This window comes from Lissotriton helveticus, chromosome 8 (genome assembly GCF_964261635.1).
Source record: "Lissotriton helveticus chromosome 8, aLisHel1.1, whole genome shotgun sequence".
Lineage (NCBI taxonomy): Eukaryota > Metazoa > Chordata > Amphibia > Caudata > Salamandridae > Lissotriton > Lissotriton helveticus.
This window is the reverse complement of record NC_136069.1, coordinates 10,079,710-10,103,468: the sequence shown is the minus strand read 5'-3', so window position 1 is coordinate 10,103,468 and position 23,759 is coordinate 10,079,710. Positions and strand designations below refer to the sequence as shown.

Genomic DNA, 23,759 nt, shown 5'->3' with positions numbered 1-23,759 from the left:
GACAACATCTCAGCCACCAGGACTCACGACAACATCTCAGCCACCAGGTCTCACGACAACATCTCAGCCACCAGGTCTCACGACAACATCTCAGCCACCAGGTCTCACGACAACATCTCAGCCACCAGGTCTCACGACAACATCTCAGCCACCAGGTCTCACGACAACATCCCAGCCACACCATCCCCGTTGCAACTATAATGATTAAGACAAGAGCTCAGCCAATCACACACCTTGTACCATACATATGTCCTAAATGAAAATACTGCAGTGTCATCCCCTGTATTTCTAGTTTATCTCAGCAATGTAAGTTAAATCTCCCACCAGTCCAAGTCCCAGAAGGAGCTGCAGCCACACCGAATGACTATCGGGGGCAACCAAAGTGTCAGAGTGGAAGCTGGGGGTGGAGGAGCCTCATTTGTCTGGCACAAGGGTGCCCAATCTTCATTCACGGGGACCAGGTGTATGCTAGCTCATAAGGAACACAGTGCATGCATTGAAAACAAATGGGAATTGTTTACATACACAGCTGTCATCCTGGAAATCTGGCAAGGATTCGGCCCCTGTGAGCCAACGGTGGACGCCTCTGCTGCAGCGCACCTTCAAGGTACAATGTTGGGGTTCTTGCTGCCTCTGAGGGCCTACGCCCGCTGCATTAGGTCTGAGAAAGTTATGTTACTTTTTTGAAGCGCCTCAAGTTACACACAGACAGCATTGGAGCTGTGAATCTTGAGTGGTGGGACGACGCTCCTCCGCCATAAAGGAGGAGCCGACCCTGGGAGCACCAGGAGATAAAGTGCAAGCGAGTGCTGCGAAGCACCTAGTAGAGGTGTGTGACTGACCAGGCAAGATGCTGATTGCGCTATTGTGGGCCAGTCTAGAGTGCGAATGCGTTCTCTCCCAGCTGGACAGAGAGATACGTAAGATCTCAGCCCCACAATCACCAGAGAAATCTAGCACGACAGACGGCAGCCCGAGTGGTAGGATGCAAACCTTTGTGCGGCTTTAAGGCAAAGAAAGAAAGAAAATGTTGAATCGAAGTCAATATCTTTGAGGCTGTGGAAGAGCTGCAGTTCCTGTCCTTCGCTAGCCCAGCGGTGACGTGGTGTGGTCTGGTGACGTGGATCCACTTCTCCCAGTGGAAGTGTGTGGCACCCCCCCTATGGCAAATGCCAACCATTGCTTCCTTCTGGACCGGACACCCCTGCGTATACTGGTCCGGCTCCTGCACGGTCACCTGCCAGTGGGTTGCATCTTCACTGCCCACCTTTCTTCTTTACTGCTCCTGCACTGCCACCTGCCAGTGGGTGAGATCTCCACTGTCCATCTTCCTCATCTCCTCCACAGCCACACAATGCTGCGCCCATCACCCTCAACATTAGCACCTCTGTCGGAGGTGAGCCGCCACCTCCTGGATACTCGGTCCATGTGTGAGTCTGGCCTGCGATCTTTGCCACGCCACCTGTCTGTGGCTCTCGGTGGGATATACCACCAATGCAAACAACTCCTCTATAGTGGTGCCTTTGAAATGCTGCAAACAGTTACTCTTTCTTCCTGCTGGATCTGCATTCACTTGCTTGCCCTTTTGGAGGTGTGGGGGGGGGGAGCTCGCCTTTGATCGTAGTGCCTCGCTAAACTTGCCTTCATCTGTTCTATGATAGGCACAGACTTCCCGAATGGCCTGTCATCTCCCCGCCCCCTCTTTCCTTGGCCTTGGGTGTTACAGACCGGATGTTACTGAGGTTTCTATGCTGAGGATCTTCACTAACTGGAACTTAAGGGATGATTAGGATGGCGGATGGATCGCCACCGCCATGCAGGCGGTGGCGATCCGTCCGCCACCTATTTTCCCCCGCCATTGTTCCGCGGTGGACGAAAACACCGTCCGCCACTTTTCCACCGCGGTCGCCTTGCGACCGGGGCGGAAAAGGGTTCATATGGCTGGCGGTGTCTTCCAGACAACGGCAGCCATATTAGGATGGGCTTTGGGGAATGCCTTTCCGTGGCGGCAATGCCGCCATGGAAAGGCAGACGGTCTTTGCTTTGGGGGCCCGTTGGGGCCCCCAGGGTGAAGGGGGGGTGCACTTGGGGGTACCTATGGTACCCCCTTGCGTTTCCAAGTACAACATGGCAGGCACCGCGTGGTGCCTGTCATGTTGTGCTTAGAAACGCACAACATGCATTTTTAGCATTGCGACGGGCGGTGCTTTCAGCACCGCCCGCCGCAATGGTGAAAATGCGGGATGCACCCGCCACTGTGGTGGGTGCATCCTAATACGACGCACGGGACCTCTGCCATTATGGCGGACGGTCCCTTGCCACAACAGGATGGCGGACGGACGAAGTCCGTCCACCATCCTAATCGACCCCTTAGTTCTTATGTCAGCCACACAGAGTTAGTGGCACTGCCAGATGGATCTTAGACCTATATGGACCATAGAGTAGGGATTGCAGCGTTTGGTTTGCCGCCATATACAATGAAGTAATTGTCGCACATCCCCTGTGCTGGGTTGCTGCTCAGTGGAAACGCCGCCTCACCTCTCAAGTCACTGTGGATTGAAGCTGTTTACTCACCGGTCCTTGGTGGACATCAGCTGTGATGACCTTTCCCTTCTCCCAAATCACTGCTGGACTGAAGGTGCTCACTCATGGAGCCTAGGCAGACTGCAGCTCAGACCCGGCTTCCCTCTGTTTTAATGGTCAACTGAGGATTTTCACTCACCTGGGGTTGGGGTTCGGCTGCTCAGAATAGACCCCCCCTCCCTAGTCATTATTAGTTTTAAATTGTTCACTGACTGTGGCTTAGAGGTCTTCTGCTTGGTGCAGAACCTGCTATTGATGTTGGTCTGAGGGTCTCCACTCCCATGTGTTTGGTGGGCAGTGATGAATACAGACCCGGTCTACTCCATGCTGATGCCGCACTGAGGGTCTCCACTCCCCTGGGTTTGGTGTCAGTGATGGGTGCAGACCCTGCTATCATTGGACAGAGGCCTCCACTCACCTGGGATTGGGGGCAGTGCCACGGTGTAGACCCTACTGTCTCCTCCATGCTGATGCTGGACTGAGGGCCTCCACTCACTTGTCCCTGGTGGGCAGTGATGGATGTAGACCCTGTCTCCTCCATGCTGACACTGGACAGGGTTCAGTGACTTAATATTGGGGGACATAATATAGAATGCCCAAAAGATCGACTCCAAAATATCGACGTACAGAATATAGAATCCCTATCTACAAACAGGTAAGTACTAAAATATCGAATACAAAATATAAAATATAGTTAACTAAAATATCGCATTTTTTACATGTATTAAAATTAAATATTAAAAACAATTAAATAAAACTTACTTAAAATAATGTAAAAAACTTAAAATGTAATAATAATAAATGTAGTGTAAAAAAAAGTTGAGAATTTGTTCCCAGAGAGTGCAATAGTAGGGAAAGTGTTGGATAGCGGGAGGGTGAAAATTACTATTCCCACTCCAGTGAGTGCAACAGAAAAGAAAGCGTTGGATAGCGTAGGGGTAAAAATTACTATTCCCACTCCAGAGAGTGCAACAGTAGGGAAAGTAATGATTTAATATTAACATAAGATTAAATTAATTATCAATACCAATAAAAATTTAATTAAAAATAATTACCAATTAAAACAATTAATTACCAATAAGAAAATTAAGTATTAATTATTAAACATTAATTACCAATTAATAATTATACTACCATACATAACGCACACAAAAAAAAAAAAATCGATATTATGGAAATTGATATTTTAAATTCGATATTATGGAAATCGATATTTCCTACCCCAATTAAGATATTCTGACTAACTATATTTTGGTGATTCGATATTCTGTCCTGTCTATATTTTGGATTCTATATTTTGGTCGTTCACCGCTGGACAGAGGCCTCCACTCCACGGACCTAAACAACTATCGCCCTATCTCCAATATCCCTACCTTAGCCAAGCTGCTGGAAAAATGTGTGCATCTACAGCTAACGAAGCATATCGATCACTTTGACCTTCTTAACAAACACCAATCAGGTTTCCGTGCAGGCCATAGCACAGAATCAGCCATGACACACATTGGCGATGCACTGCAAACACTCGATCAAAATAGATCCTGTTTACTCATCCTACTTGACCTCTCCTCGGCCTTTGATAAGGTCAAGCATGAGAACCTGTTAGACCTCCTGAAATACAGAATGGGTTTTTCTGGGGCAGTACTAAGCTGGTTCACATCATTTCTCCAAAATCGGACCCAACAATTCAACGTCAATAACACCCTGTCCAAGCCTGTCCCAGTATCTTTAGGTGTCCCGCAAGGATCCGCACTATCCTCAACACTGTTAAATCTCTTCCTAGAACCTCTCACCGAAATTTTACAAACCTCAAACGTGCAATATCACATGTATGTAGACGACACACAACTATACCTCAAGATCCACACCCTAGAGGATGTCAAACTACTCAATACAGCGCTTAGGAACACCCAAACGTGGTTGGCAGAAAATCACCTCAAACTGAATGCCCTAAAGACTGAATACCTTCTAATAGCTCCTCCAGCCCAAATCCCCAAAATGCAAGATTGGATCAAACATATTACGGCGTTCAACGTTCAACCTACCATCGTTGACTCAGCGAAATCACTAGGAATATCTTTAGACAGTAATCTCAACATGCAAAAACATATCAGTACTGCTACCAAGGGAGCCAACTTCCAGATAAACACACTGAGGAAACTGAAACCTTTCCTACCTCACAATGACTTCAAGCAAGCTGTACAGGCGCTGGTTATACCCAGAGTGGAATACGGATGTGTCTCGCTCTGTGGCCTACCCAAAGTGTCAACTGCACGACTAAGAGCTTCAATCAATGCCGCAGCAAGACTCATAACTGGGTCTAAACGCAGCTCCCACATCTCCCTGGACCTTCAATCCCTGAACTGGCTACCCCTGGAGGTGAGAATTCAGCTGAAAATTGCATGCATGACACACAGAGCCATGCATCACAAGACACCCAGCTACCTGTCACAGAAATTGACGATTTCGGGTGGGTCCAGATCCACAAGGAATGGAGAAAAATTACTACTGAAACCACAAAAATTCCATAAGAAAAAAAACGTATAACAGATCCTTCTCTGGGATGGCGCCTAGAATCTGGAATGCCCTACCCCCAGAAACCAGACTTAACCCGTCCACTACCTCTTTTAAAAAGGAAGTAAAATCCATCCTCATGGCCAAATTCACATGAGCATGGGCTACTGAAACCCTGTTATGAGATGCACACGCGCTCCCAACCACAAGACATTTTTTTGATGTTACATTTTACTATTGCTGTTTTTCTTTTTTATAATTTGCTTTGTACATGTGTTTGGATTTGCTCTTATTTACTGTAAAAGTAACATTTATTGTTTGTATAGCGCTCTGATATCCGCCAGGATCTTGTTTGCGCTCTATAAAACTTTCAAAATAAATAAATGTTGATGCTGGACAGAGGCCTCCACTCACCTGGGCTTGGCAGGCAGCTGCTCGGTGCAGAACGCGGCCTCGATGACTTCTTTGCTGCTCTTGTTGCTCCAGAGACTGAGGAGCTGACTCCTCACCACCAAGGTGAGGAACACGGTGCGGATCTGGCACAGCGGCTCTTCGTGGGGGATCACGCCTCGGCCACGGGGGCTGTCTTTAGGGCTGGAAAGACAAAGAAGACAAACAGGCGATGATGATGGAAGGCCAACACAGGACCCCCTGGCTGTGACCCCCCAACAACAGAAAGAGACACCCTGCACACAGGAGGGGGGGGCATGGGCTAAGGTAATGGCCATGTAAGACTTGTATCAGTGTCAGTGGGTGTCAGCCTCTTAGCTGCCTGACATTATGACCTTTTCATCCTGCCTGTAGTCCCACCTCTTGCATCTTCAAACTAGCCAATCTTTAAAGAGAATGTATTTATTTATTTATTTTAAAGTTTTGTATAGCGGGAACACGACCCAAGCGGGTATCAAAGCGCTTCACATGGGGGTTGAGGCGGATACAGGTCGATAAGGCAATTAGTCAATATACATCAGGAGCAACATTGACAGGATACGGGTGAAAGTGAGCCGTGACAGAGGTCAGGTAGTAGTTACGACAAGTTACATTGGGAATACCAATAACACAGTAGCAGGCGATACAGGGCTGTAGCATAGGGCAGTTGGTAAATGTAAATTGTAAATTTATACTTGTATAGCGCACTACTCACCCGCAAGGGTCTCAAGGCACTTGTACGAATAACGCTGTGGAACCCATCCTGGCTCTCCCGGTGAAGTGTCCGCTCCTGGGCACCCCCAAGGTAGGCATCCTTAGCGTTGTGGGGGCCCTTGTGGAGATTAAGCAAGCTATTGCCCAGAGTTGCAGAGTGGGACTCCATGATTGGAATAGACACCGAGGCGAGAATTATCAGGTCCGGGGAATTTTGAGCCCAAAACCCGCCGAGGCGGGAATTGAACCCTGGTCCCGGGCTTGACCTCTGCATCAGGGTCTGCCGCTCTAACCACTGAGCCACACTTTACGCTAAAACAGGCCGGGCGGTGAGGGAGAGAGGCTACTAGTTTAGCGAAGTGTTCATTAGTAGAGCCTTCACTTCCTTTTGAATGCAAAAGTTGATTTGGTGAGTCTTGTTTCAACAGGTAGGGAGTTCCCCTCAACCAATTCCAGCAGGCAAATAAAAGACCATCTGTGCTGAATTTAGGGAGTCAATTTAGCATAATCAGTACAAACCCTTCAAAGTGCAGTGAAAGTGCTGAGATAAATGTTCTGCTAATGCCTCTGTCTGACCAGTTTTCACTGCACTCCGCAGGGTCATGTTGTCCGGCTCGTCTGATGTTTCTTCCAACCCAGGGGGTCATGAAAAGTGCGAAGGGCCTGCACTGTGTGAGCTGGGTGTGAATGTATGTCAGCAGCTGGGCTCTGCACTTCATGTGTGTCATGTGAAACCCGGGGGTCCGCGCAGAGCTCTGCTGTGTTCATGCATGTAGTGGCCTTCACTGAATCCCTTCACTTGTTAGGGGAGGGGATGCAGGCAGTGGGTACCAACATCAGACGATAGTGCCCGCCTGTCCTTATCCTGTGCTTTTATTTATCAGAGCACTAATGTACAAGGTGAGCAGCCATCACAACGCGGGCATTACCACGCGCTGCCATTACCACACTGCTTTTACAACGCAAGTCGTTTCAACGACTTGCGCTGGAGGGCGCTGTTGGAAAAGAATAGTTTAATTTTCTATTCCAACACCTTCCCTACTGTAACGTGGGCTGGAGTTGGAATAGAAAATGAAACAATTCCACTATCCAGTGCTTACAGCACAAACGACTTGCGTTGTAAAAACAGCGTCGTAATGGCACGCGGGATAAAAGCCCGTGTTGAAATGTCATACAACCAAGAGGCCGAGTCCCACAGCGTGAAAGGAAACAGCGGATCAATCCCGGCTTCCACTCTGGACTACACAGTGTGATCCTGAGCAATGCATTTATTTTCCTCGGCCTTCTTTCCTTTTAACATCAGGTCTCCGGCTGCGCGCTGTGTAAACCATTCTGAGGTGTATGTCCCAATAGACTGTAGCGGTGTTCCATCCATAACAACGACCCAGGCCTTATTCATCTGAAGGTCGGCCTCCTTTAGGGGAAAGATCTGTGTCCTGAGATTAAATCTAGAAATTCCTGGTTTTTTGGGAAGTGTGTAAATGTTACCGAGCTGTACTGTGTGCTAAAAATCAAATAAAATGAACAACAAACCCATCGTTGTGGACAGCGTTAAATCCCTAGGTGTCATACTTGACAAATGGCTCAATCTACACTCCACCAAACCACCGCCTCTAACCAGACCTTAAATCTCTTCTCTTCATAGGACACTTCCAGGATTAATTCAACTTTCTCTCATGTCCCTCAAGACTGCTTGGCATTCATTTGAAGGCATCGCTGTAAATATGTCTCCTCTGCCTGTATTAACCTATGTCTTGCACCTCTTACTTTATCTTTCCTTTTTTAATTAGCCTGATTGTATTTGTTACTTGTTAGTGTGTAATTCTCCTTATATAATGTACTTGGGGGCATATTAACACCGGCCAGCGATAATAATCGCTGGCCGTGCTTAGCGATAATTTTATTATTGCAGGCTATCTATGGAATTTACTGCCCTGGTAGCGCGTTATTAACAATGCATTATTCCAGGGCGATAAAAATTCCAGAGATAGCGAGGTTATCGCCCTTTTGCAGGGAATATCGCTGGTTTTCCAGCGATGTTCCCTGCAAAACGGCGATAACCTTGCCGATAAGATCCACAAGGTCGTATCAGCATAATCCACCCCCTATGTTGGGGATGGCTAAGTCAGAATTTTAGCAGACGTTAGATTTTGGCGAAAATGGCCATTTTCGCCAAAGTCTAATGTGTGCTAAAATCACGTGGGCTGCCTTGTAAATATTGCGATGTAAACATCATCGATATTAGCAAGGTTGTCCATCCGGGGTACGCCCAGTGAAGCCCACTTTGCATCTCATTAGAGATGCAAAGGGAGGCATTGGGAAAATGGGTGCTAACATGCGATTATGCATGTCAGCACCCTCTTGTAAATAGGGTGCTGGTTTAATCTCCGTTTTTTGGGGTAAAGCCTGCACTATATAAAACTGCATTAAATAAAAATAAAATAAAATAAATAAAATGCTTAACTCTCGGTTAGGCGTGACGGTGCTGCAAGTACTCTCTGTAGTGTTGCTACCAGTGGGGTGTACCACTGGAGCACCCGCCCCCTCCCACTGTGTTTACAGGGTCCACCCCTTGAACGCAGGGGTCGTTTGGTTGAGTCCAGGCGTAAGCGTGGTCACGCAGATAAAGCAATAAAAGGCCCAGGGAGCTGGGCGTGGCAAGGGAGTTCCCGCCACCAACAGTAACCAGAGTGTCCTGTGTCCCCAATTATGGCCAGGACACCACACTCTCTTAGCAGTGGACGCTGGCGGAGAGGCCAGCAAGGGACAGGGCATTATTTCCTCTCCTCGGCCGTGCTCCTGACCTCACCTTGGCTGCTTCGAGGCCCCTTGGTGCTCGAGGTCGCTGTTTCACACTTTTCTTTTCTCTTTCACTATTGCTCAGGTTGGACGCTGGCGCCACCTAGCGGATAAAAGGCAGCGAAGCACCATCCGGATGTACGATATGTGGTGTGCGCCGTTCCATCACCACTTTTGGGGAATTAAATACAAATTACAACTGTATTGTATTGGCATTTTTCCAGCACTTCTCTTACCCCCCTGAAGGCCGAAAAGCCTCACACTTGTTGCGTCACAAACTGAGAGGCCATGTTTTTGACGGCAATTCTGCAGCTGCAGGCGACCACCCTCTAAGAGAGCACGCGCTGATCGCATGGTTGGGGGTAACGGCTCAGCCATTAAAAATCACCTTTCCTTTTATTTGTCTCCTTAATAGTACAGGAAGTGGTAAGGTACAGGAAGTGATAAGGCACAAAAGTTATGAGGTACAGAAAGTGTTGAGGTATAAGATGTGCTAATGCACAGAAGTATTGAGGTACAGGAAGTGTTAATGTACAGGAAGTGTTAATGTACAGGAAGTGTTTACAGGAAGTGCTGAGGTACAGGAAGTGCTGAGGTACAGGAAGTGCTGAGGTACAAGAAGTGCTGAGGTACAAGAAGTGCTGAGGTATATGAAGTGAAGTAATGAGGTACAGGAAGTGCTGAGGTACAGGAAGTGCTGAGGTACCGAAGAGCTGAGGTACTGAAGTGCTGAGGTACAGGAAGTGCTGAGGTATATGAAGTGAACTAATGAGGTACAGGAAGTGCTGAGGTATATGAAGTGAAGTAATGAGGTACAGGAAGTGCTGAGGTACAGGAAGTGCTGAGGTACCGAAGTGCTGAGGTACCGAAGTGCTGAGGTACCGAAGTGCTGAGGTACAGGAAGTGCTGAGGTACAGGAAGTGCTGAGGTATATGAACTGAAGTAATGAGGTACAGGAAGTGCTGAGGTACAGGAAGTGCTGAGGTACAGGAAGTGCTGAGGTACAGGAAGTGCTGAGGTACCAAAGTGCTGAGGTACCAAAGTGCTGAGGTACAGGAAGTGCTGAGGTACAGGAAGTGCTGAGGTATATGAAGTGAAGTAATGAGGTACAGGAAGTGCTGAGGTACAGGAAGTGCTGAGGTACAGGAAGTGCTGAGGTACAGGAAGTGCTGAGGTACAGGAAGTGCTGAGGTACCAAAGTGCTGAGGTACCAAAGTGCTGAGGTACCGAAGTGCTGAGGTACATGAAGTGCTGAGGTACATAAATGCTGTGGTGCAGGAAGTACTGGGGTAAGTGCTGAGTACAAGAAGTGCTAAGGCTCAGAAGTGCTTGTAGTATCCTGCTGGACACGTTCTAGTGTTCTCCCTGTTTGTACCCCACCCCTTACACCCACCCATCACAGGCGTCACCGGTCAGGTGACCCTGCAAATAAAAAGGGGCCTGGAGCACGTGCCCTGGGCTAGTTCCAGCACACCACCACCACGTGTGTGTGTCATCATTAGTGTAGTGATCTGCTGGTCACTGTTCTAGTTGTTTTAGCACCAGCCACTCCCCGAGGGCTGGCTCACACCCCACCCCACACCCATCCAGCACAGACGTCACTGGACATGTGAACCTGCCAATGAAAGGGTCCGGGCGCACGTGCCCTGGGCCAGTTCTGCCATGTATCTACCTGTGTCTGTGTCCAGTCATTAGCGTGCACGAGGGCCTAAGGCCCTGCACCATTACATTGGCGGCCAGCGGGCTCAATCCCCCTGTACAGCCGCCTCGTTAGGGGGTTAAAGGGGGAATGTGTGCTGCCCGTGTCGAGGGCACCCCCTGCAGTAGGTGAAAATAACCGGAGTGCCCACTGGGCGTGTGAAGAGCCCCGGGGTGAAGGTGAGGGGGCGGGAGCCCACCCCACATCGAAGAACCTGCTGCTGAGCCATCCGGCATGAAGTATGCCCAGTGATGGCAGAGGTGCAAGGCGAGCGTGGCCGACTGCCAAAATGCCGGCCGCCACTGTTGACTGCCACGAGGTGAAAGAGGCTGGAGCCAAGATCATTTTATTTCTGTATTCTGTATTATTGTTCCTTCAGCTCCCTTTTCGCTCGCGTTTGTCTTCCTGCCACGGCCCTTCCCCCCGACACAGTCCCCGACCCCGCCTCCATACCTCTAGTCCCGCCCCCTCTCCTACTTAATGGCGACCACTGCATGGTCACGCCGAAGGCAAGCCCCTCTGTGCCCATCCGCAACTGGACCGTGACCAGCACCAGGATTCCTGGCCCCCACGAGCACCATGACGCCAGACACCAGTACGATGCCAAACTCCTCCACGCACTCAACGCCGGCCAATCCACCGCCTGCTTCCAGGCCACCCTGAAGCACACCCACGGACCATTCACTTGCCAAAACTGCAGCTTCACTAGCCAGCATACACCAGCACCCCCCATCAAGGCAGGCAACAACCACCTCAGATGCATAATGCTCAACACCCGCTCCATCCACAGGCATGCCGTCGAACTCTGGGACTTGCTTGACTCAGCCTGGTCTGGACTTCGCTTTCCTGACAGAGACCTGGATGAACACCTCATCGGCACCCGACGCTGCCATAGCCATCCCGGATGGCTTCAAGATCACCCGCAGGGACTGTAGTGTAGCTCCTATTTTCCCAATAGGCTCTGCGCATTGGAATAGTGCCTACAGCAGTAAAGGCCTAGGCCAGACGTTAACTAGGTCTACTACTGTCGATACTAGACTTAATTTTTGGGTTTGCCAGCTAAGCTCAGAGTTCGCTAGAAACTTTCTCGAATGTTCAAGGAAGGATTAACTCCCCTGATTAGACAAGAAGGGATTTAGTTTCTGACAACCATAGAACATGACAACTTTGCTCTCCCCTAATCAAGAGTCAATCTCGAGAGTCGTGTGAGCACAAGGCAATTATTTTACTCAGTCAGTACGTGCATTCTTAGTCTCATCAGAATGTAGAGAAAAGGAAGAGACGGGCGTGTTCAATAAAAGATGTTATTTATTGATCAGTCTCTTTTCTCGTACAAGAGAAATGGATCGATATTATTGCAATACTTATAGTTAAGTAAAGTGCATACATTAGAAGCAATAGTATAAAATAATACTGTAAAAACATTGATATGGTTTCTGAGCCATATGATGTTTAAAATGATTAAAATATATTTACATACACATATACATTTGACTAAACGTACTCAACTGGTGTTTCTAAATACGCCTACCCCGTGTACCTGACCTAAGTCTAATGCGTGGGCGGGAATAGAAAGTTACAGTTTAGTTTAAGTTTGTTTTTGCCAAGTAAATAACTAAAGAATTCTCTAGGAGGGGTTATTCAGTTCTGTACCTGGAATTTAGGATGAATGAGGAATGGTATCTCTTTCTCTGCTCTCGATATTCCAGGCTGCCTGCGAGGGCTGCCCAGAAGCGCCGGTGCTGGGTCTCTCGGCTTGAGATAGCAGCGCGTCTCTCAGCGCGTCAGGAAGGCGGGGCTGCTGCCTGCGGGGTCTGCTTCTGCTCTCGGCTTCGGCAAGTATGGCTGCTCCGTCTTGTCACCACGCGTGTGTTTGCATAGGGCAAGGTCGGCAATATTTATACCTTAAAGGTGCCGGGATTGACGTAAGGATGGACATAGGTACGTCAATAAAGATGTCATACGACTTGCTCGTTAGCACATTCTTTACTAAAGTTCTCTGTGAAATCAAAACAATGGCCACACGGATTATCCAGGTTGTCATAGGTTTGATTTGTTATGAGAACGTCGTATGCCTTATCAGGGGCTGGAGGAATATCGCTTGTCTAATTAGATCTCAAGCGTTATGACCTAATCAGATAACACGTTCCTGTGCCGTAGTGTGACTGCGTCAGATAACGGTATCTGCATCATGGGGGATTTCTTGCCTCATGGGCTGACTGTTAGTTAACTAGCTAGGTAGCTTAACCAGAATAGGGTCAGGAATAGGGGGATCGATTCAGAACCTATAGAAATACACGACACCCACTCCACGCTAACTATGGTCATATCTACTAATCTATGCATAGTATAACATAGTACAACATACTATAGAGTATAGTGTATACCTTACCACCCCAAAATACATAAATGCATTTCGAAATTTTCAAATATACTGAAAAATTGCAGTCATATATATTGTATGCACTTAAGCTATGAATTAAATGCAAAAGTAAACACGCATTGTTATGCATTATTGCTTGTTGGTATATGAGAAATACACATGAAATGGCTCTTAATATGGCTATACAGAAAAAAGTCGAAACCATTTCATCACATAAAATCTATTGCGAACATACCAGCGGGCAGCTAAAGTCTATAAAGTATCTAAAATAGAAATCTTAGTTCTCTAGGAATAGTCTCTTACTTTAAGCAGAAAATCAGTGTCCCGGGAAAAAATATATAGAAAAATATTTTAGGGGCTTGCTGAAAAAAGTTGCTGTCCGTGAACTGGATTGTAATTGTTCATGTGACTTTATTTTTAAAGTTGAAGGCCGAATTCAGGGAACGCCGTGTGCGAGTTTACTCAAAAGTCTCTATTTCTGTTCCGGAGAGAACATCATATCATTCAGGCTTTCGAAAAAACTGTCAACAGCTTCATGGGAAAGTTCCTCTAAGTCGGAAATAGGGGTAACCATGCATTCATGCGCATGATTGTCTCCATTGACATTCTGATTTGCATTGCTGACAGAAGGTCGTACCTGTTCGATGCTGCTTTCATCTTGAACTTCACTACTCTTCAATCGCAGTGGTGAAGATTCCAGGAATGCCGTCATCAGAATTGGCAGCCTTTGAGGGCAGCACAGTGCGTGAACCTTGGTAGGAACCAACAGTGTATCTGCATCCACCGGCGCATCCGATTGTAGCGTCAGACAGGTGTCTAACAGGCATTCTTCTCCGCATAGCAGACACCTTAGTACAGGTAAAACACACCTTTGCCACATTGGTCGAAATGATAGAAACCAAGTCATGTTTAGGTCTCTAAGCCGGGATAGTCCCAGGATTTTTGATATCCGGTCCCGGTATCCAATGGCTAGGATCGTATCTTCCATTGTCGCGAGAGTTTGATCTGTGACATGGGTTGCCATAACGAAAAATAAGGACTAGGAATAGGATTCCTGCAATTAGTCCTAGGATCAGGGGAAGTCCGCCAAAAATCGAATGGACGAAGTCTGGAAAAATACCCAGTATGGCTTTGAATGGTGTTAATGCCATCGAAAATACTGTCTTAAATACCTTTGAGACCCCTGTGGTATCAGAAATATTTAAGATTTCGCTCAGGATTTCCGCGAAATGTACGGGGGAATTAGTTGATAATAATGTATGTATCTCTGCAGTCGTCCTTGCGACTTGTAGATCATACGTTTCTTTAGATGACGTGAGCCTTGTAGGCGTCTGAAGAAGCACTGTTTTCATTCTGCTTAAAGTGTCTATTCGAATAGAAGTAATTTTCAGACTGGGCCATGCCCTTGCCTCCCTGTCTGGAAAGGAGCTGGGAAACAAAGAACGTCCACAGCACTTGACCTTCGCCGTCGTAGTGACGAGATAAGGAGTCCCGGGCATAAGACTACAGCATCTGCGGTCTACAATAAGAATGTAACTCCCATTATAGAGTCTTTGAAAGAATGGTTCTATTTCAGTTGCAGGTGCGCCTTGCTGGTGACATGAAAGGTTGTATAAATTCCCTTCACAGGCTCCGTGCAAACTAATACCGTTACACAGAAGCGTGCCGCTTAGTGACATAGCACAATTGTTGCCACTAAGAAACACTTTCTGTCCTTTGTTACTGACACATGCATGTGAATAGGGCAGGTTCCATGTTGTTTTAAGGTACCCCTTTCCCAATTTCTCGTACATGCCAGCCTGTATATATTTTTGGCAGTATTGAAACCTGAAGGTTGAGATTGGAATATTTATGATTCCGTGGATTATCCATTCACTGACAGGTCGTTCTGACATTGTCAACGGTAATCTTTCTAGTTTTTCAATGCTCAAGATTGTATAATCAGCACCCTTCTGAGCCATACCGATTTGTCTATCAGTAAGGTTAAAGATTTGGAATAGTGACGTTGTGTTGATTAAACGCCAAGGCACATAGACTGAACGCAGATTTTGTAACGTCCAGCCAAGCTGTACAATAGAACGCAATTGTGACTGACCATGTTGTAATAACAGTAAGTCTTGCGATAATATATCGATTGCTGAAGACACAATGCTGTCCAATGAAAAAATTCTGGAGGACAGAGTCATTAACCCATTGTCCACTACAGAAAGTGATTTTTCCAAATTAATACGGTCAATTTCCCGTATTCTTTCTGCTGTCTCAATTTGAGTAACCTTCCAGGCCTCATTGTATGCTGCATATACAGAGGCTGCTATGAAACGCTTATGACGCTGTTTGCGTGGTCCCAGTATGAAATCACGCAAGTCAGCACCATCAGTAAGTAAAGTTAGGTGTTGCTTAATTTCAGGCAGTGTGGAAGTTTGTAGCCATTGAAGGCATAATTTGCCCACACTGTAGGTTGTTATTATCCCTGGGTGATGTCTTTGGGGATATCTAGGGTCTGGCCTGGTCATTTTGAAACCCTGTGTTTTATTCAGGAATCTATCTTGACAGTTATTTGTATCTGTGGGCCAGATCAACCATTGTTTCCAATCAGGATGTGTTCTGTTTTGGTTAAGTATATGGTTTATGTCTATTTCTTCATCTGTTTCAGAGTTATTGCTAAACATTGTTGGCTTTGGAATAGACAGGTTATTTAAATCTTTGATTTTGGCTAAGCCAAGACAGGTGGTTTGTTGAACGGTGTCATTTAAAAATATCATTTGTTCTGGGATCATGCAGGCTCTAAACAAAGCTTCTATACCCTGTACTTGCCATTCTTTTGTGCCCCAAACACTTTTCAAATCAACATGTTTGTCCCAATAATCAAATCCGAAAGTATTCATTTTTTCAAAGAAAGAATCTGAATATATCAATTTTGTGTTGGTTATCATGGTTTTCATCCCTGTCTTGTTTGACAATTTGTAATAAAATGTTTCAGCATTAGTTATGTTAAAACCTGAAAAATATGAATATTTGCCATACATGGTTCTAGAGCTCCCTTTTGGAGGTGTAGCACAATGTTCCCATTGATTAAAATTTAAAACATTTCTAGGTTGTGCAGATTTATGCAAGAAATGGTTACCATAATGGTTATAGCAGTACATGCTGTCATAATTTGTAGAACCCTGCAAATAATCATGTTTTGTAAATTTAGCAGACATTACTAAGTCAGACATCATATTGTTTATACTTTCAAAGTCCCAATCATCAGCAAATGAGTTTGGTTTTGCAAAGTCACTCAAGGAGATCTTGATTTGGTGTGGATATTTCAGGATCTCGACCGGACCATAAATTTCATAGTCAGTGTTGTCCCAGGCTACCCCACCAGATATTGGAATTGCTGTGAAGTTGGCTGAAGAAAGTTCTGAAGAAAGTTCTCTTTTCTCGACGTGTGAAGATGTGTGTGGTTTGAGGACCAAGTTGATGTTCTGACTTGCTGTGTCCATTTTAGCATATTTTCCCTCAATGAAGCGTCCCAAGGTAAATACCATGATGAGCCAAAGTATGAGGATAAATGCACCAAAACCCACCCAAAATTCAATCCATGGAGAAACTAGATATGTTTCTTTCAGTTGTTTCAAAAGTTCCTTAGCTTTGTCTTTAAAGGATTTTGATGATGGCTGTGTCTTTTGTTCGCTGAAGCCTTCAGAGGAATCATCGAAGTTGATGAAGTAACCGGATGCAGTTCTGTCAATTGTTCCAATTGGTTCAGGATTTTTGTTTCTCGCATTTTCACTTGGTACTTCTGTATAGGTTGGTGTGTCTCTGCTAAATGTCTTTATTTGGGTTTTCAGAGGTCTAAGTTCTATTGCATTGTTGCATAGTCCTTGTTGTTCTTCCGTAGGCGTTTCGAATGTGATGAGCCTCTTTGATAGGACCTCTGTACTGGTAGCAAACCTTGGTGTTCTGCTACTTATTGGGAGTCCACTTGGCCTACTGTTTGTTATCGGCCACATGTTGTGGTTTTACCAGGTCGATGGATACAACTCGGTTCTCCTTTTTTCCAGCAAGTGGCGGTAGTACAACTGATCTTGTCCCGTTGACAGACAATACAGGAACTGCTTTTCTGTAAGAAGGCCCAAATTCCTTCTTTACCGCGATCTTCTCCCTGACTAGATCCCCGACTTTTGGAATCCAGACAGGTCTTGCTGGGACAGGTGGTGATTCTTCAGTGGTCGTTGGCTGTTGTTTCAACTGTATGTTGCTCAGGTCTTTTCTTGTTTTGTTTAAGTCCTGCAAAATAGCCAAACGGTCTTTGACATCAAAGGTTTTTTCTATTACCACTGAAGTCTGACTATCAAGGTCAGAGATCAACATCCTAGTTCCGAATAATAATTCGTACGGACTGAATCCCTTCAGAGAATTTCTTGGCAAGTTATTAAGACTACGTTGGACACTTATTAGATGTTTGACCCACCCAGCTCCCGAACCTAATATCCTTTCTATTATAGATTGCTTTCTGTCTTGGTTTTTTCTTTACACCATCCCATACCCTCAGGAAGGAAGTGAGAAGATTCCCGCTGGGCTGTGCTCATTTGGCCATTCTTTCCCCCCCAGGCTGGATTGCCTGAGTGAAAACAATGGTCGAACGTAGCATGCTCTTAGCGTATATGCCATTTAGACTCGCAAATCTTGTATAACAGTCCGGACGTCAGCCGAGTGTTGTGGATCTACATTATAAGTGGGAACTAGCCTGTATATGTTAATCGCAAGCCATTCTTTTTAGTGGTGATGTTATCTGCCTTGATACGACGAGGTATTAAACTGCTTCTCTCCCCACTGCGATCTCTGTTGCAGTTTGGGCAGTTTTTTACAAACATGGTGTAGTGCAGGCTCATGCCTGGCCACCAGTACCGTGATTGTAATTCTTCCAGAGAATCTTTTAATTTAAGGTGTCTGAGACCCTCGCCCATGTGTGCGTCTGCGATTAACAAGTTTCTCCTGTCCTTGTTTGGAATCACTCTATCCCCCACTCCAGGGATTCGAGCAAAAGGAATGGAGTTTGCATCTATGATGTATGTGTAATTGAGTGGATAGTTGATCGGTAACGCCGAGCAGTCGCCTTTTGATGACGTTTTTACTGCCAGCAATGTTTCGCCGTCAATGTATTTTAATGTACGCTTTTTTCGATCTACGGGAGCCGGTTTACTGGCTGCCGCTGCGGCTGTTTCAGCCAATGAATTCCCTACAACGTGAACGCCATCACGCTGGTGACTCAGTGAGTGTGTCACGTGAGTCTTTGGTAGTTCTTTTTTCAAAAGAGCTACTTGTTCCCAGAGAAGTCTCTGCTTTATTGGTGCATCCGTGTCATCTTTGTAATCGTTCTGAATCCAGGTCTGCAAATCCTTGTTATATGCTTTGACGCAGAAATATGAATCTGACACTATAAGTGTCGGGAATTCGCGATCCGCATTATCTAGCGCCATTTTCAAAGCTAATATTTCAGTTTGTAGTTCTGAATTAGTTTCTACTGAGTGTGATTTTGTTAATAGAGGTCTTAGTTTACCTCCGTGCCACACTTCTTTTGTAATCTCACATGTGGGATTGTATGCATGTTCTCCCCAAACGGAGGGTTGAGCATGTCCGTCTGTATAGATTACACAGGCGTAATGTCGTAGAGGCAGAATGTCGATTGGCAGAGGATACGTTTTTTCATATTTTAGATTTTTTAATTCATCTAGTTCTGGATCAAAGAAGTAGTATACTTTGTCCGTTGTGATTGAATTTACCCATTGTAACCATTCTGGATCCAATGTTGTTGTTGGTAAATTACACGGTGTTGTTAGTGCCTCGAAGGCTGATTCAGCTGTTCTGACTGTGATATGTCTACCGTCAGCTATGTCTTTTTCTCTAGCTATTGCGGTTTGAACTGCTTGAACAATTTTTCCTTTGTTGTTGAATCTCTGTTCAGCTTTTGTGTACAAGTGTGATCTGAATGCAATTGGTACCTTTTCTCCCTCATTAGAGGTCAGGTATGTGAATCCGCATCTCCCTGGGATGACTCGGATCACAAGGTTGCGTGTATTATCACGGGTTTCTAATTTTGTTTTAATTAGCATGTCTGTTTGTAAGGATCTCAAAATTTCTGTGTGTGCTTGAGTCCAACTGGATCTTTTAAAATCTGGTTTAATTAGATTGTAAAGGGGTTTGACCCTTTCTGCGTAATTTGCAATATATGTTCTTCCGAAATTTAGGAAGCCTAGAATTGACTGTAGGTTTTTTAGTGTTTTAGGAGCTTGGATTACGGCACATTTCTCTAGGAAATCGTCTGCCAGGCTTTTGCCTTCACTTGATAACTCATATCCTAAGAATAGGACCGTCAGATGGGCAATTCTGGACTTTTTGAAGTTGAATTTGTAACCCTCTGCAGCGAAACCAAGTATTATGGTGTTCACTCTTTTCAAGTGAGTTTCCAAGTCATCATCTGTTAAGTAAATGTCATCGACATAAGATAATGCTTCATCATCATATAGTTGTAGTAATTCTGTTACTCTTGCTGAGAATACCCCCGGGCTGTTCTTGTACCCCTGGGCTAACCGACAGAATTGTTTTTGAGTGCCATTTACTGAAAATGCAGTTAAATATCTGCTCTCTGGTGCTATGTTTTGACAAAAGAATCCGTTGGAGATGTCCAAGGTTGTTTTGTATTTTTTGCGCACTATGTTATTCATTAGTGCAGCACTGTGTGAGTTTTGCACTGCAAAAGTTTTGCAACATGTGTTAAGGTGTCGGTAATCCAAAACTAGACGGTACGAATTGTCTGGTTTGGAGACCGGAAACAAAGGATTGTTCATTTGTGAGGTGCAAGTTTCAATCACCCCTTGGTATTCTAGCTGATCTAGTATTTCATTTACTTGTTTTTTAGCTTCTTGCTTAATTGGGTACTGCCTTTGTGCAGTAGGTTGTGATTTTAACTGGACTTTGTGAGGAGGAGAATCCTCATCCCATCCTACATGATTTTTATATAAAGCAGGTGCTAAGGCCACTGCCCACTTTCTAGCAAGTGTGTATTTTTTATGAATCGGTATTTGATTCGAGAAGGCAGGCATAATTACTTCTTCGCCATGAGGGCACTCCCTGACAACTCCGGTGGCCAGTCTTTTTCAGCTAGAAGGATGTCATAGCCTTTGGATAGGTTATCCCAAAATAGTCCCCTTATTTTCCTAGTCTTATCTCCCTCTATACGTAATGTTATCTCGTATATTTTGTGGGGCTTGCTAACTCTGGTATCTGCAGTTTCCACTTGAAGGTATTCATTCGTGTCCACTGTCTCCAGATGATTCATAAGGACTTTGCGAGCTATGCTCACCTCTGCTGCGCTGTCTAGCATTGTCTGAGCCCATTCTCCGTTTTTCAGTTGTGTCCTCAGTATTCTCGGCATTGTTAACTACCTTGATACTGGCTACCTTCTTTTTTGGAAATTGTGATTTCTTTTTCAGTTGAGCAGGTTCCTTGTCTTTGGACTTGGCGTGCTCTTCTGATCGTCCTCTGCTTTCCGATTTCTGCGAGGAATTCTGAAAAGATTGAGAGGGACGTGTATCTATGTCTTGATATCTATCAGGTTTTTTAATATTATCCCTATTTCTAAGGTTATATCTATTCCCAGAGGGTTCACTCTGAGGTGACCTTTGTCTCGGGTTTGGAGATTTCTCTCTTCGCCTAGGAGACCTTCCTCTGGACTGGAATTTCTTTTCTTTAGGATTGGATTGTTTATTTCCATCCCAGTTCTTTTTTGGTGAATTATTATTAAAAAATATTTTTTCTGGACTTGTAGTCAGTTGCGGTTTTACTGGTATTCCACCTAGACTATCTCTGCCTAGTTCTTCATAGGATTTTTCTATGATTCTGGCAATTTCAGCTGGTTGGTCTGCTATATCTGTCTCTTTTAACCTCTGGTGGATCGCCACGTTTGCTGCTTCACCCTTTATGTTGGCTAGTAATATAGCCGAGACCTGCTTGAAGTCTTTCAGTAATTTCATACCAAGAGTTAAAGCAGGTTCTGGACCGTATTCATCTTGAATTTGTTTTAGCACATCTGGTATCACCGAAATGGATGGGACACCGTGCGTTTTTGTGTAGATGGAAGCAAAGACTGTACCCCAAGTGTCACAGTCCTCAATGTGTGGTGCGATTCCCATTGGGAGACATATAGTCAGAATCCTGTGTTTTTCTAATGGGGTGGTGTCAGGAAACACCGCCTCTATTTGGGTAATTTTCTGTGCCAACCAGAATGGTATTTGTTCCCGTTTAGCTGGAACTTTACCTAGGCAGGATTGGATGTTCTGTGGTGTGATTTTATTTGTGTTCCCCTGGTGAGGGGTCAGCTGTGGAATTTTAATCGCTGGCTGAATTGTTGAAGTCCGCATTACATACTGAACTAATTGTCTATGAATTTTTAGTAGTTGTTTTAGCTGTATTAATAGCTCTGCTGCAGGCATTCTTTCGATGTCTGGATGTGGTGTGTATCCGGCTAGGACCGGCCACGTTGCTCCTGGTCTTCCTAAAGGACCGAGCCTTGTAATGTGATTGTTATGTATTAGGGCGCCATCAAATAAGAGCAAATGCTCTTGGAATTTGAGTGGTACTTCCACCTCCTCGAAAGGAGTGTACTCATTAGGAGGTTCCTCTACTTTGTAATAGTGGAAGTACTTTGTTACAGCATTTGCTGCTGGAAAATTTATCCATGTATAGTATACCTCTGTCTGCCGATATTCGTGTGCCTCGATTACGAATATGACTGTGCCACCTCTAGGTGTCAGTCCATTTTCTATAAGTTTTAGAGTTATAGCTCTCCTTTTGGCGACCTGGATGAGTATTATATCCGGGTCTGCATCGAGTGCTGTAGTATCAGCTGCTGCTATTTCAGTAGCTAATCTAATTGCCTCTCTTTCTTCATCACTCTCTGCCATTTTACCGACAGGAAGCTTATGTCTTTTGTTTGCAGATCAGGTTTCTTTATGGAACAAAGATTAGGTGCACAATATTTTGGAACTGTTTTATCCTTCAACGTTGACTAGACCAAGAACCATACATAGGAGTTCCCTCCTGCGAGGTTTTGGAGGATATAATAACCTTTCACCCACTCCAGACGTCTTTGGAGTATTTGGGAAAAGGGGTCTGAGTGAGAAAGCACGACTGAGTTACTCTAAATGTCTTACGTTAGTTTTATCGCCCTTTCCAAACGCGTTGGGCGCCATGTAGTGTAGCTCCTATTTTCCCAATAGGCTCTGCGCATTGGAATAGTGCCTACAGCAGTAAAGGCCTAGGCCAGACGTTAACTAGGTCTACTACTGTCGATACTAGACTTAATTTTTGGGTTTGCCAGCTAAGCTCAGAGTTCGCTAGAAACTTTCTCGAATGTTCAAGGAAGGATTAACTCCCCTGATTAGACAAGAAGGGATTTAGTTTCTGACAACCATAGAACATGACAACTTTGCTCTCCCCTAATCAAGAGTCAATCTCGAGAGTCGTGTGAGCACAAGGCAATTATTTTACTCAGTCAGTACGTGCATTCTTAGTCTCATCAGAATGTAGAGAAAAGGAAGAGACGGGCGTGTTCAATAAAAGATGTTATTTATTGATCAGTCTCTTTTCTCGTACAAGAGAAATGGATCGATATTATTGCAATACTTATAGTTAAGTAAAGTGCATACATTAGAAGCAATAGTATAAAATAATACTGTAAAAACATTGATATGGTTTCTGAGCCATATGATGTTTAAAATGATTAAAATATATTTACATACACATATACATTTGACTAAACGTACTCAACTGGTGTTTCTAAATACGCCTACCCCGTGTACCTGACCTAAGTCTAATGCGTGGGCGGGAATAGAAAGTTACAGTTTAGTTTAAGTTTGTTTTTGCCAAGTAAATAACTAAAGAATTCTCTAGGAGGGGTTATTCAGTTCTGTACCTGGAATTTAGGATGAATGAGGAATGGTATCTCTTTCTCTGCTCTCGATATTCCAGGCTGCCTGCGAGGGCTGCCCAGAAGCGCCGGTGCTGGGTCTCTCGGCTTGAGATAGCAGCGCGTCTCTCAGCGCGTCAGGAAGGCGGGGCTGCTGCCTGCGGGGTCTGCTTCTGCTCTCGGCTTCGGCAAGTATGGCTGCTCCGTCTTGTCACCACGCGTGTGTTTGCATAGGGCAAGGTCGGCAATATTTATACCTTAAAGGTGCCGGGATTGACGTAAGGATGGACATAGGTACGTCAATAAAGATGTCATACGACTTGCTCGTTAGCACATTCTTTACTAAAGTTCTCTGTGAAATCAAAACAATGGCCGCACGGATTATCCAGGTTGTCATAGGTTTGATTTGTTATGAGAACGTCGTATGCCTTATCAGGGGCTGGAGGAATATCGCTTGTCTAATTAGATCTCAAGCGTTATGACCTAATCAGATAACACGTTCCTGTGCCGTAGTGTGACTGCGTCAGATAACGGTATCTGCATCATGGGGGATTTCTTGCCTCATGGGCTGACTGTTAGTTAACTAGCTAGGTAGCTTAACCAGAATAGGGTCAGGAATAGGGGGATCGATTCAGAACCTATAGAAATACACGACAGGACTGCACCAATAGACCAGGAGGAGGAAT

General features: G+C 45.2%; 1 protein-coding gene across 1 annotated transcript in view; it reads right to left on the bottom strand.

The window, feature by feature from the left end:
* The window catches only part of PLA1A (phospholipase A1 member A), a 172,175-nt gene that overhangs the window by 4,480 nt on the left and 143,936 nt on the right, over window positions 1-23,759 (bottom strand). The window contains exon 11 of the mRNA XM_078656363.1: window positions 5,509-5,688. Coding sequence (XP_078512489.1) covers window positions 5,509-5,688 — 180 coding nt within the window. The remainder of the gene's footprint in view (window positions 1-5,508; window positions 5,689-23,759) is intronic.